Here is a 13,949-nt window from a genome sequence, read left to right as displayed (position 1 = left end):
TTACCATTACCCACATCTTCCAATACTTGAACCACTGCTCCAGAGATAGTAACTGGTCTGCAATTTGCTATTTCTGTCTTGGAGTCATTTTTTTATGGCGAGCTGAGATTTAGATTAATAACTTCGTCAATCAGAGGCACTGCCAGCTCTCTTGTACATTCTCATAGCACACGACCTTAAATACCATCCAATCCCACTGCTGTATTCACACAGATATTTCTTAATATTCATTTTAAAAATTTTTATGGAATTTACAACTGTGTTAAAAAAACCTTTTTTATTATATATATATATATTTATTTTATTTTATTTTATTTTTTTCCCGGAGGTCATGCCAGTAGAATAACATGTGATCAAATCATTGTTTCTCTAGCTTACAGTTAATGATGTAACTCAGCTTGCCCTGTATATTTATGTATGCTCCAGATGATGATCTTGATGTGAAGATCGAAACGTCGGGATAAAAAAAAAGTTTTTTTAACACGGTTGTAAATTCCATAAAAATTTTTAAATTGAATGCTGATCACCATGTAACCCTAAAAGAAAGAATATTTCTTAATATGTTGAGTACCTCCAGTTCATCTACCTTAATTCTCACATCAGCCTCTTTCAAATCAGTAACTGCAAAGTCTCCAACTGGATGATGACAAAGTGATCACTTAGCAACTCAATTATTTCTTCTGCTTCTGTCACTTTCCTACCATCAGCGATGAATAAGATTATCTTTCCATATTCATTCTTTCTCTTACTTGCTACATCATGAAAAAATTTGTTTTATTATTTTTATGGCTCTTCAGCCTATTTTTGTTTAGGAGTGCCCCTTTTATAATGTCATTGGCTTTTTACTCAAATTTAGGGCATTACTGATGTTTTATATAGACAGATATGAAGAATATATAGTAGGATTAATTTGGACATACCTTTGTAGGATGTTGCTGGCTGCCTTCTTATTCAGCAGCATCCTGGTGTGTGGTGATATACATTCATCTGTTGTTATAGGAAGGAAGTATGATTGAAAGGAGGGGGGGTAGAAAATGTGGGGCAGAGAGATGTGGGAGAATTATTGGAGCTCACGGGAAAACACTGAAGATGATGCACTGTCAAAATGCCTCACACCCCATTACTTCCATCCCTGATTTTATCCCATCATATCTTTCCCCTTCCCCAAAAATTTATATTTTCACCCCCATCCCAAAGTATTCTCTGCCCACCTTTAATAACATAAAAAAAACTGGATTTTTCAAAAAGTTCACATACCTTTTGTCTCACCAATAATTCTCCCACATCTCTCTCTCTACCCCACATTTTCCAACCCTTCTTCCTTTCAATCATACTTCCTTCCTTTAACAGCAGATGAATGTATATTGCCACACACTAGGATGCTGCTGAATAAGAAGACAACCAGCAACATCCTACAAAGGTATGTCCGAATTATTCCTCCTGTATATTCTTCATATATCTGTCTATATAAAACATCAGTAATGTCCTAAAATTTGAGTAAAAAGCCAATGACATTATAAAAGGGGCACTCCTAAACAAAAATAGGCTAAATAGCCATAAAAATAATATTTACTTAGAGGAGTAACATGAGAATTTTCCCAGAAATGCTACCTATGAAAAAATTCTTTTGGATTTACTTTGTTTGGACTGCTGCTAATTTTCTTTCATAATTTGAGCAACATTGCTCCAAAAATCCTTTCCTGCCCACCTTCACCTTAAAACTGTTAGTGTCATTTCCACCAAAATCCTCCACTCTAAGCAGGCAAAACTCATCACTTATCATTAGTAATGATCCACTGCTGCTGAAATATGCTATATCTTGCTATTCTACTATAATCATCTTCTGTCAACCATGTTGTACTGATTCCAGTAATCTTTTGACAGACTGATGTCATCAAAGCCACCAGTTCATCTCCTTTGTTCATAATACTCCTGGGGTTTGTATAAATCAACATCGGTGCATTGTCAGTGTTTCTATTCCTATTATTATTATCTTGGACTCCATTGGCCTTTGCATTACCCCATACATTTCCCCTTCTCCCATTGAGTATACCCACAAGAGGCTACTTTGCTACCATTCATCTTAACAACTCTAGTTTTCCTGCACTAACATCCCACTTTACCAGAGAACAATATTCTCTTTGGATGCCTTTGTCCTTTCTGATTCAAATGCAGTCCATCTCTTGCATACATCCAGGCATCCACATAATCCAAGCCTCTCTTATGACACATTCTCGCTACTGTGCCATTCATTGTGGATGATCTCCTCCTCAACCTACATTATCATACCTGCGTAACATATTCACTATCCTTCCTCTTATACTCCTCTGCTATACAACCTCATGCATTAACCTCAGTTCTTTCACCACACAATTCACACTACCTCTCAGGTCATTTGTACCCACTGTAATGATTATCTCATCTCATCTATCTTTTCACCTTACTTAATTGCCATAGTTTCACTGTCTATTCTTCCTACAGGCAAGCACTGCTCTAGCATTTTAGTCTGCTAGAGCAGTGCTTGAATGTGGATGTATGGGATCATTGAATCCCATACATCCATGTCTAAGTGCTCTATTCCTTCCTTGCTCAACTGCATCCTTCACTCTCTCTCCTCTGACACACACACACTCTCTCTCTCTCTCTCTCTCTCAGACTAAATTTCCCAATCTACTGATCTCTTCTCTCACTCTTTTGAACTCATTCTTTATACGTTCTTCTTCTTCATTCAATACTTCTCTCTCTCTCAGCAATCTACTCTCACTTGTCTCTGCTCTCAGTCCACTATCACTCATCCAGTCATTACCATTCTCCATATCTGCTGAACTCCCTAATGTTATCTCCTTTTCACATGATGCTCATCTTCTTCAGCCTTGATCAGGCTACTTGTCTCTCTCTCTGTCAGCATTCACTTGTTTCTGACACTACTTCTGAAGTCTGTTATTCAAATATCCATGCAGTCCAGCTCAGCTCTTCCCATTTCCTACATTTTATGTAGACATGCACTCCCTTGTAGCATCTACATGGTAATCTTGTTTTACTTTAGTGAAGAAGTTATCAGTGCCTATTTCATAGCCTCAGTGCACACTAACATGTAAAGAAAATGTTAATGTTTTTTTCATTTAAAATAAAGTCACCTATAATTGACTTCAATCCTCTTGCTGCTGACTGAGTAAATTTAAGTATATCTTTATGTTTATAGAATGAATTATTAGTTTTATGTTTTACAGTTCTCACATTTCAGTCCCCTTTTAATATCACATAGCATTTTTGTTTATCATATTATATATGTTTTGTAATTGTTTACAGAATTCAATGCTATTATAAAATTAATAATTATGTATAATTGTATATTTTTTTACATTTGATATAATTTATAAAAGATATAGTTTCAGTGCTGTCATAAAATACAGTGTAATAAAAATAGAAAAAAATCCTTAGCTCACCCCCGGTATTAATTTACTTATAGGTTTTCAACCTTTCGTGAGTGAGAGTCATATAAAAAAAAATTAGCATATGATGGTACTCATTGTGCAAGAATATTGAATCTAGTAAGATTATTATTACAGGGATATCTCTATGGAGTCTGAAGACTCATCACAGGAAGCTCACACTAATACTGGGGATTAGCTAAGAATCCATACAATACCTATCATAACTCTCTCCTTGAATACATACATCAACAATGCACTGGCAACTTATATCACTTGTTCACCACTCTCCAAGCAAAAAAAAAAAAAAAGAAAAAGTAATCTTGATATCCTTTAACCACATTTTTGTGTAACTTAAACATTTCTATCATATTATCTATTTTCCAGCCTGTCAATGAACTTCTGCAACCTGCAAACTATCAATTTATCCATGTAAGTAGCATTTCACAGACCACTCGCTATCTTGGTCTTTGCACCTATCTACCCCCCCCCCCCCCCAAGAAACTCAGTTGACCAGATTTATGCCAGTAATCCAGATATGGCTATATCAGTCATGTTATTGGTTATTGAAGAATGCCCTACCAGACCTATGAGCTTCCCTGAAAACTTTTACAATATGTCCTCAAAGCATCAATACCATGTCCACAAATACTCCCTGAAATCTGAACCCAAGTCCATGAAATCTCAAGCCCATCAATTTCTTAGAGTACATTTTAATCAGTGTAGTACACCACTTTTAATCTTTTCATCCCAAAGTGCATAATTTTATCTTTTTGCACATTAATCTGGCATATATTATCCTCTGCCCATACTGTCAGCCTATTTAAAATATTCTGCAAACACTCTCTTTGCATCACCTTGATGAACTACATTTATTCAGTAATCCCTCAGTTATTCAACTGCAGCAGGAAATTAATTTACTGGTCAGTTAATTGCAGGTGCAGTTGGCATTGTACCAGATGTCACTTGACATTACATTAAAAAAATGGCGGTTAATTGAAGTTTCATTTCTGTGAGGTTGGATAATTGAAATATCACTGTACTATACTTTTGCATTAGCAATAAACAACCAAATATTTCCCAGCAAATAATTTCCTATATTATTAATGTGCAAATTAAATAGCAGAAATCCAAACACAAAGCTCTAAGGAACACTGCTAGTCACCTCTCTTCTCCTCAGTTCCACTATCTCACATACTACTCTTTGGTATTTCTCCATCAGCACTCTTTGTATCTACATCATTAGTTTAATATCCATTCCTGTTTGCATAACAGAGTCCTATGTGGTATCCTGTTAAATGCTTTTAAAAAGTCCACCAGTATAATCATGTAGCCATTCCCTTTATCTAACTCAACTGTCACTCTATTATAAAAAAAAAAAAAAAATGTGAGTTAATTACTATGGTATGACTTACCCTTCACAAAACCATCTTTCTCTCATAATGTTATTGAGAGATAATATTTGCATAATGCTTTCAAAAGCATTCTTATTCATCCATTATTCATTCATTCTGGAATTTTGCCTTTAACAACTTTTCCAATACCTTTTACTACCATTCCTGAGTTCTAATTGATTTATAATTTTCTACCTCTGCCTTGCAGTCACCTTTATGTAGTGGAACTATTTTTTTCTCCTTTTATTTTCTTTGGATAACAAAGTCACAGTTCTGGTAAGTACCGTGACTTTGTCACTATATAACTGTGTTAACCAGCCCAGTCAGATGCAATGCCAATTCCTTTGCACAATCTTGTAGTACCATTCCCATATTCCCTTGCATGTTAGGCACACTGACCTAACTCAGCCAAGTAACTTGGTTTATTTGAAATCCTACTTAATGCTCTGATAGGAGAGTTAATCCTATGACTGTCAGTTATATGTATTCTTCTGGCCAGTATGTCTGTTTCCAGGATAAAAAAATAAAATAAATAAAAACAAACTTGGAGGGAAAACTCTGTATGAGACATCTTTACTTGAGATGACTTGATATGGGTCTTCACTTCCTAAATGGGATTCATACCCAAATCTTCTATCTAGAGGTCACATCTTCAGATACCTTGTAATACATAAGCTGATAACATATTGGTTATGTTATTTTGCATTAAGATTTTGCAGTATCTGCATCTATCCACATCAGTTTACCATAAACATGGATGATACACACTTGCAAAGTGATTGCTCAGTAATTCAACTATTTTGTGTACTTTGTCACCTCTCTACCATCAGCATTCATTAAAGTTATCCTTCCTTGGCCATTCTTTTGTTCTACAAACAGAAATAAATGCAAACTTTCATATGTGAGAAGCATATGAAAGGATAAAGCAATCCTTTCATATGCTTCTCACCTCATTTACAGATTTATAAAATCAGCAGATGAGTTAATCAAATATAATCAGATGTCACTAAACATATTTACTAAGTACTGTAAGGTCTTGATGTTTGAGACACATCGATGGGATGCTGCATACTCTATTGGAGAAGTTTTACTGGAGGAAGTAGGGGAGACAAGAGATCTGGGGTTGATGATTGATAGAAACCTGAAATTTAGGGGACATATTGTCACGGTAGTGAAGGTAACACAGAGGATTGCTGCAATAATGAGAAGGACTCTGACCTACAGAGATTAAAGAGTTATCATTCCGTTGTATAAGACCCTAATCAGACCACACTTAGACTATTGTTCTCAGATTTGGTCCCCAGGATTTGAAAGGGATAAATTAACTGTGGAAAGGGTACAAAGGATAACAAAGATGGTTTCAGGACTGCACAATGTTAATTATGAGGATCGACTGAGGGAATGTGGACTGCAGAGTTTGGTGGATAGAAGACGGAGAGGTGATATGATTGAGACTTTTAAACTGTTGAGAGGTGGTTACAGGGATGACACATGGGAGTTCTTTCGCTTGGTTGAACAGCGGGAAGGAGTGATGACAAGGGGCCATCCCTGGAAGTTATGAAAGGAAACTGTGAGTAAGAGGGTGTGGAGTGGTTTCTTTGCATGGAGGGTGGTTGAACCATGGAATGCATTGCCTAATTGAGTGGTGAGAGCGAGAATGGTCAATGAGTTTAAGGAGTGGTATGATAGACTTTGTGTTTCCTAGGAGGGAGGGAGCTCCCATGATGAGTCTTGATAGACTTTGTGTTTCCTAGGAAGGACCTCCCACGATGAATTTTTTTGACTCCATGGAGGCTTGAATAATAATAATAATGAAAGAAAACTCTTTGAGATGTCCTTTGGCCTGCTGGCTAATTTCCTTTGCCTACTTTGGCATACTGGTCACCCTTCTTGCTTGTACTTTCTAAAAACATTTTTCTACCTGATTCTTTCCTGATTTATCCTCCTTCCCTTGGGTATACTGTCTGATATTGCTTCCTTTAGATATCAATTTTCTACATACCGCTGACATCGTCCATTGTTGATTCTTATGTCATGGCAGTGCTTCAAGTTACATCTTAAGCTTGTCTTAATCACCTGCTCTGTATTTCCACACAATATATTCCTTTTTAACTGAAAATTCCATGAGTTTGGCAACAGTTAAGACTTTTGATGCTACTACTCTCTTATTCTGAGTCCTCTTCATCACATTCTGTTTCAAGTAATTATCTCTTGGTTACTATATAAATTCCATTTTTCCCTGTATCCTCCTGGATATAGGTGAAATGGAATTTACTCTGTTTTAGCATAATCCTTACTCCTTCCAATGTGTGCTGCCATACTTGAAAGCCCTCCCCCCCATAATAATTACTCAGCCTACACTCATGTGCCAATTTACAGATATCTGTCATCACATCTTCCATTGCATCTCCTAGGTTTGTAGCAATAATGAACTGTATATTTTGTCCTGTTCACTTGCATTTCACATTGCTTCAAATGCACTGCCTTTCACATCCCTTGTCCTTCTGATATGATCATAAATACTATACACTTTTCACTGATGCCTTTAACTTTGGCCACAGTGCACTAACTAATGCCCAAAACTCTTCTCTCTCTCTCTCTCTTTCTCTCAGACCCAGAGCTACTATTATACAATGTACTGACTACACCATTCTAATTCATTATGAATGGATTACATTAAGCATTTTTTTAAACTCTTATATGCATTTGCTTCCTGATGTCTGCAAACACATGTGTAGAATCCTACCTCATAGTCCCTAAAAATAGAACTTCTATTTTTGATGATACTTCAGTATTAAGTCAATTGAAATGTAAATGATTTGTTTATTTATTTATTTTTGGTATAGTTTCATTTCAATAAAACTTCCTGGGCTGGTGCAGGTTGCAATCAAGTTATTATGTTGTTTAGTGATGGAGGAACAGAAGAAGCTTGGGATGTTCTTTTAAAGTGGAATAGTGACAGAAAGGTAAGTTTTTTTTTTCTTATGAATAACTTTTTATTGCATTTTTGTTTACAGTATTTAAGGAATAACAGCAGAAAACTCGAATTCAACATCTTTGAGATGTAAAAGGTAATGGTCAAAAATCAGCTGATGCTTTTTATTCTCATATAGGGAGTAGGCAAGGCTTTTAGCATTGTCTAACTTTTGGAGACTGGGGTGGGGGTGCAGTTCAGTCTCCACTGGTAGCCAATCAGAGATAGCTGGCCCAAGACTCTCATTAATTATACATAGCATCCAGCAAATAGAGGCAGCTGAGAAGTACCTATCTCATGGTCCCTGATCCCAACACTGTTTACTGTCTGAAAATAGTGTTGGTTCGACAGTCAATTTTTTTTTAGTTTATGGGATCTTGCCCATGCCAGAGATCAACTAACTTGGGAACTGTTGAAAACAGGCTTAATAAAAGTTCTTCTAGTCAGTGCCTAGAATAGAATTTACAGTACTCTTTCTATGGGTGGGTGCCATAGATGGCATATGCCATTTCTACAGAGCTACACAGCTAATCATAGGTAATGGCATGAATGAAAATTTTTCAAGTTTATTAGTTTCATTTACAATAGTTTTAAATTTTTCTTAATTTAAATAGTTTCCATGAACAGTTCTGACAGCCTGCCATTTTATAAATTATTTATTTATTATATTTTATTTCTAATAAAATTCCCATGTTACTCCTCTTAAATATGGCCTTGTCAATTTGCGGAGTATGTTTCTATTCACGCCCTTGAACAGAAACACACTCCACAATAGACAAACAAGACAATGAAACAATGTTTAGAATATTGAAAATGATAGCCATAAAATGTGATGAAAACTCAATCAACATCCACTGACCCTACTTAATCTCCGAGTGTTGGAAACTCCACAACATAAAAATTAGGTCATAACTCCGACCAGTAGGCGATAACACAGGCACCTTAAAGGCAGAAACACCAAGCCGACATGACATAGCTCTACACTTATCCTGAAATGTTTCAATGACGATAGCACGATCGAAATGGCTCGCATCCCATTAACGCTCTCCCCTGCCCCTGTTTCCCATAAAATGCTTCCCCATCCCCAAAAGAAGTGCCCTTAAATATAATAATATATATTATATGTATGTATATATATATATATATATATATATATATATATATAATATTTATAGTATATATATATATATACTATAAATATATATATATATGTATAATATTTATAGTATATATATATATATATACTATAAATATATATCTATATGTATATATATTATTTAAAAAAAAAACAAAAAAAAAAACGGGTTTTCAAATTAATTTCCCACCTACCTCAACCTCCTCCTCCTTTTAAGAGCCTAACAGCAGAAGTATGCAGAACGAAGACCTAACATCCAAACAAGGTGTGTGCAAAATTTCTTCCTCTACTAGTCTGCATATATTTATCTTTAAAATACACCTATAATGCCCTAAGAATTCTTGAGTAAAAAGCCAATGTTTTTAGAATAAGGGACACTTCTGAACGAAAAGAGGCAACAAAAAGACAAAAGATCTAAAGCCCTATTTTGGCGCCAAAAATAGGACTTTAGATCTTTTGTCTTTTGCAATTATATTGTTTCACTCACTCACTGTCGCGTTTACATGTGTGTTGTGCTCTGATGATGCTGAGTTGAAAATCTGCGAAATATTAGCGTTAATAAAACATCCTTGTGGATAAAAGTGTTTGTGGTGTTGTTAATACCGTGAAAAATAAGTCATGAATAACCATCAACGCCTAAGCTTATCAGTTAGATTCATAATACAGTGTGTGTTTTATTTTATTTTTTTATCCCCCCCCCCCTCCCCCCCGAAATTGAGCTTCGTATAGCTGCTTAACATATGTTCAGAAAGCTGTCAAGTCTAATGCATAGGCATGCATGTGTGTGTGTGTGTGCATAACACTGATCCATGTGTAAGCCAAGATGCTGATGTCGATAGAAGGGATCATAGAAATTTTTCTGTGACTTCTGATATTAAAATGATCAATTAAAAGAAATGTGGAAAGGTTATAAACATTCATAAAAAAGATGCTTTCTGAACACTTTATGTGAAGTTATTCATAACATATGATTTTTGTATCATTATGAAACATTTTGCCACTAAAAGTTGTCCATTGTAAATTAACCAAAACCGAGCATGAAAAATCTCAGTAGAGATGCTAAACTACCAAAATTTTCTTCAAATTCCATCTAACTAGAGTGGAGTAATTTTATATAATTTTGAAATGTTTTGTGTAATTTTTCCTCCTCTAAATGGTCTGATTTAAACTATAATTGAAATCACATAACACTTTAAGTAAGGTTCTAAATACCAGACTTTATGGAATTCCATCTGGCCAGAACAAAGAAGTTATTTGTAGCATTTCAAAATCTTCTACCACATACCTAATTTTGTCTTCTAAAATTGAAATGTCTCAATAGGTTTTTGTAATGATCTCAAATATTGAATTTTATGACAGTCGCATTTCACCTTCTTTTTTCTGGCTCAATGGCCTATCACATCCAAGTCACAGCTATGTTTCTAAGAAGTCAAGTAACTTGGCTTCTTAGAAACTTGCATACAGATGAACATAGAAGTCCAGAACCTCGTCTCTATAAGTTGCAGCATTCATGGTTCTGCTAGGAAGCACATACAGATTGGTGCATCTACCCAATGAGATGCCTTTCCAAATTATCATGCAATCTCCAAGTGTCCCTTTCATGGTTATTAGAGGATGATAATGTGCCCCTGGTTCTCTCCAGATCAGAGCATGCCTGGTATTGCTTTGTAAAGCAAATGGGGGAAGCATCTGTAAACAACAGATTCCCATTGGTCATGGGTTCATGAAATGGAGCTGGCCCATTTCAAACATTCTCTCCTGTGGCATGAGGATAGGATCATGCTGACTGCTGGTTGCCTTGCATACAGACCACCTTCATGAAGCCTTTTGCACACATTGGAAGCAGATACCAATGTTCCTGTAGCCAGTGTGAGGTCATACCATAGCCAAATATGAAAAAACTGAAGCCCCAACTATTGCCAAGGAGCTTATAGCAACACTTGACAAAAACAGAAAGGAAAGATAGATCTCAACCATCCATGAACTTGACTTCACCAAATCTAGCCGGAAAAGCTGGTCACCGCTGAGAAAATGGGGGGGGGCAGAACCAACAACATACAAACCACCAGAGGTAACTTCTGATCAAATGGCTAATCGTTTACTGAAAACCTCCAAGATAAGTCCCAGCTCTACCAGGAAAAACTGTACAATCTTCCATCAGAAAAAATCTGAAGAGGGCCTCCCAGCTTCCTGAACTTGTACAGCCAGTTTCCCTTGAAGAGGTACAGGAAGCCTTAAAAAACTCACCAAGATGGCAAATTTGCAGGAGTAGGTGGTATCCTCTCCGAGTTTCTAAAACATCTCAGCTAACGAGGTCAAACATGGCTGGCTGCCCTTTTCTCAAATATTATAACAACTGGAAAACGTACCAAAACTGTGGCAGGAAGCCAAAACAATTGCTGTGCCCAAACCAGGGAAAGATCTAAATAATGTCAAAAATCTACGACCTATCTCCTTGCTTTGCTTCACCTTTAAGCTCTTTGAACGAATTCTCCTTAAAAGAATTTCACCACTCATCGAATGAGCACTCCTGATTGAACAAGCTGGCTTCAGGCCAGGAAGAAGATGCTGTAACCAGTTCCAGGCCCTGATAGCACAGATTGAAGCAGGCTTCCAGAAGAAACATAAATCTGGAGTCACTTTCACCGATCTAACATCAGCTTATGACAGTCTGTATCAGGGGCCTCCTCCTAAAGCTAAGCGGTATCATAAGGTGAAAAGCATTTTCCAACTTTTTGAATCCATTCTCTCCAACAGAAAGATCCAGATCCATATTGATTTAAGAGCAGGTTCAGATTCCTCCACAACAGTCTTCCACAGGTCTCTGTGTTATCCCCCTTTACTATTTAACACCTACATGTCTGACTTACTACATACCAGCTCAAGCAGATGTGTATACGCTGATAATCTCGCTATCCTACACCAGTCTACCTCCTTTGCCAACCTGAAAACAACTTGTACACAGATCTCAACATCCTGGAGGTGTACTTTAAGCAGTGGTACCTGAAGCCAAACCCAACAAAAACTTTTGTCCTCAGCATTCCACCTGAACAATGCAGAGGCAAATCGACACCTCAACCTCTCTTTCTGTAACAGAATGGTAGAACATGAGCCTCACCCAAAATACCTTGGAGTGAGCCTGAACAGAAGCCTAACCTATAAAAGGCACATCACTAACCTGTCCAACAAAGTTAAAATGAGAAATAATATCATCTCACGGCTTGCTGGAACAACCTGGGGGTTGTGGTGCTGATGTCATAAGGTCATCTGCACTAGCCCTTGCATTCTCTGCAGCAGAATACTATGCCCCTGTCTGGGAAAGAAGTGTACACACTAACATTATAGACACCCAGCTATATCTATCATATCTCTTCTTAAATTCATTTACAGACGAAAAACTCACAGCTGAGTCAGGCAATGCATTCCACTCATTCACCACCCTCCAGTCGAGAAACCTCGTTCTCACACACCTGTTAACCACACTTTTCCTTAATTTCCAGGGATGACCTCATGTTCTTCCATCACTATCACACAGCTGAAACATTTCCCCTGCATTAATCTTATAAAAACCTTTTAGTAACTTAAATGTTTCTATCGTATCTCCTCTTCTCTGCCTCTCAACCAACCTCTGCAATCCACAAGTTCTCAATCTATCAATGTAGAGAGCATTTTTTACATCACTCACCAACTTAGTCACTCTCCTCTGAACCCTCTCCACAATCTCCTAATCTCCAAGGAATCCTAGTGACCAGACCTGAGCACAGTAATCCAAATGTGGAAGTATCAATGCTTTATAAAGGGGAATAATAACCTCTCTATCTCTGGATGTTAGTGTGTTCCTGAATAACCAAGTAATCCTATGTGCAATCTTGAACACCTTAGTTATGTGTCCCCAGAACTTCATCTCTCTCTCTCTCTCTCTCTCTCTCCACCAACACCCCTAAGTCCCTAGCCTCATCAATCTCTTGGAGTACTGTTCCATCAGTGTAGTACACAGCTGGTAATCTTTTAATCCCAAAATGCATAACTTTACACTTTTTCACATTGAACTGACATCCATTACCTTTTGCCCATTTTACCAGCTTATTTAAATCATCCTGCAAACTCTCGACATCAGCTTGATTTTTTATTGCGCTACCCAACTTTGCATCATCAGCAAACAACTGAATATCTCCTTTTAAGCCATTTCCTATATCACTTATGTACAAATTAAACAACAATTAGCCCAAGCACAGAGCCTTGAGGCATGCCACTGGTCACCTGCCTCATCCTGGACTCTGCTCCTCCATACACTCTTCTGGTATCTCTCCCTGAGCCATTCTCCTATTCATATCACCAGTTCAGTGTCCATCCCCATCTGCTCCAATTTGTGCAACAGTATTTCATGGGGTATCCTGTCAAAAGCCTTAGCAAAATCCAGAAGTACCACTGTGTAGCCATTTCCTTTGTCCAACTCAGATGTCATTCTATTATAAAAAGCTAATAAGTTGCTAAAGCAGGAGCGACCTTTAATAAAACCATGTTGGCCCCTATAGAGTATCATATCCTGATCCACCCATTCTTGAATTTTATCTTTAACCAACTTTTCCAACACTTTTACAGCACTTTACCACCACTCCTGAGATGGGGATTGGTCTGTAATTAACTACTGCAGTTTTAGAGCCACCTTTATGCAAAGGGACTACTTTGCCTTCCTTCCACTCCCTAGGGACCATACCAGAGTTCAAGCTTAAGTTAAATAACCAAGTAAGAGGTGTTGACAATTCCTTTGCACAATCACGCAACAACCGAGATGATATTTTATCTAAACCTACAGCAGTGTTTGCATTTAAATTTTGCAATATACTAAGTCCTCTGATTTCTTAACTTCAATTCTCACATTAGTTATTGCTACAGGTACAGAGATATCCTCACTTGGATGAATAGACTCTTGAAAAGTGATCACTCAGTAACTCTACTATTACATCCGAATTTGTCACCTCAATATCATCAGCACCCACTAAAGTTGCCCTTCT

General features: G+C 37.1%; 1 protein-coding gene across 1 annotated transcript in view; it reads left to right on the top strand.

The window, feature by feature from the left end:
- LOC150106522 (voltage-dependent calcium channel subunit alpha-2/delta-1-like) overlaps positions 1–13,949 on the top strand; it is a 174,987-nt gene that overhangs the window by 104,230 nt on the left and 56,808 nt on the right. Inside the window, exon 4 of the mRNA XM_090393425.1 lies at positions 7,672–7,791. Within this exon, the coding sequence (XP_090249551.1) occupies positions 7,672–7,791 (120 nt within the window). The remainder of the gene's footprint in view (positions 1–7,671; positions 7,792–13,949) is intronic.

Source organism: Typopeltis vanoorti, chromosome 5 (assembly GCF_054136105.1).
Source record: "Typopeltis vanoorti isolate ZY-2024b chromosome 5, IOZ_Tvanoo_1.0, whole genome shotgun sequence".
Lineage (NCBI taxonomy): Eukaryota > Metazoa > Arthropoda > Arachnida > Uropygi > Thelyphonidae > Typopeltis > Typopeltis vanoorti.
This window is presented reverse-complemented; position numbering and strand designations above follow the sequence as displayed.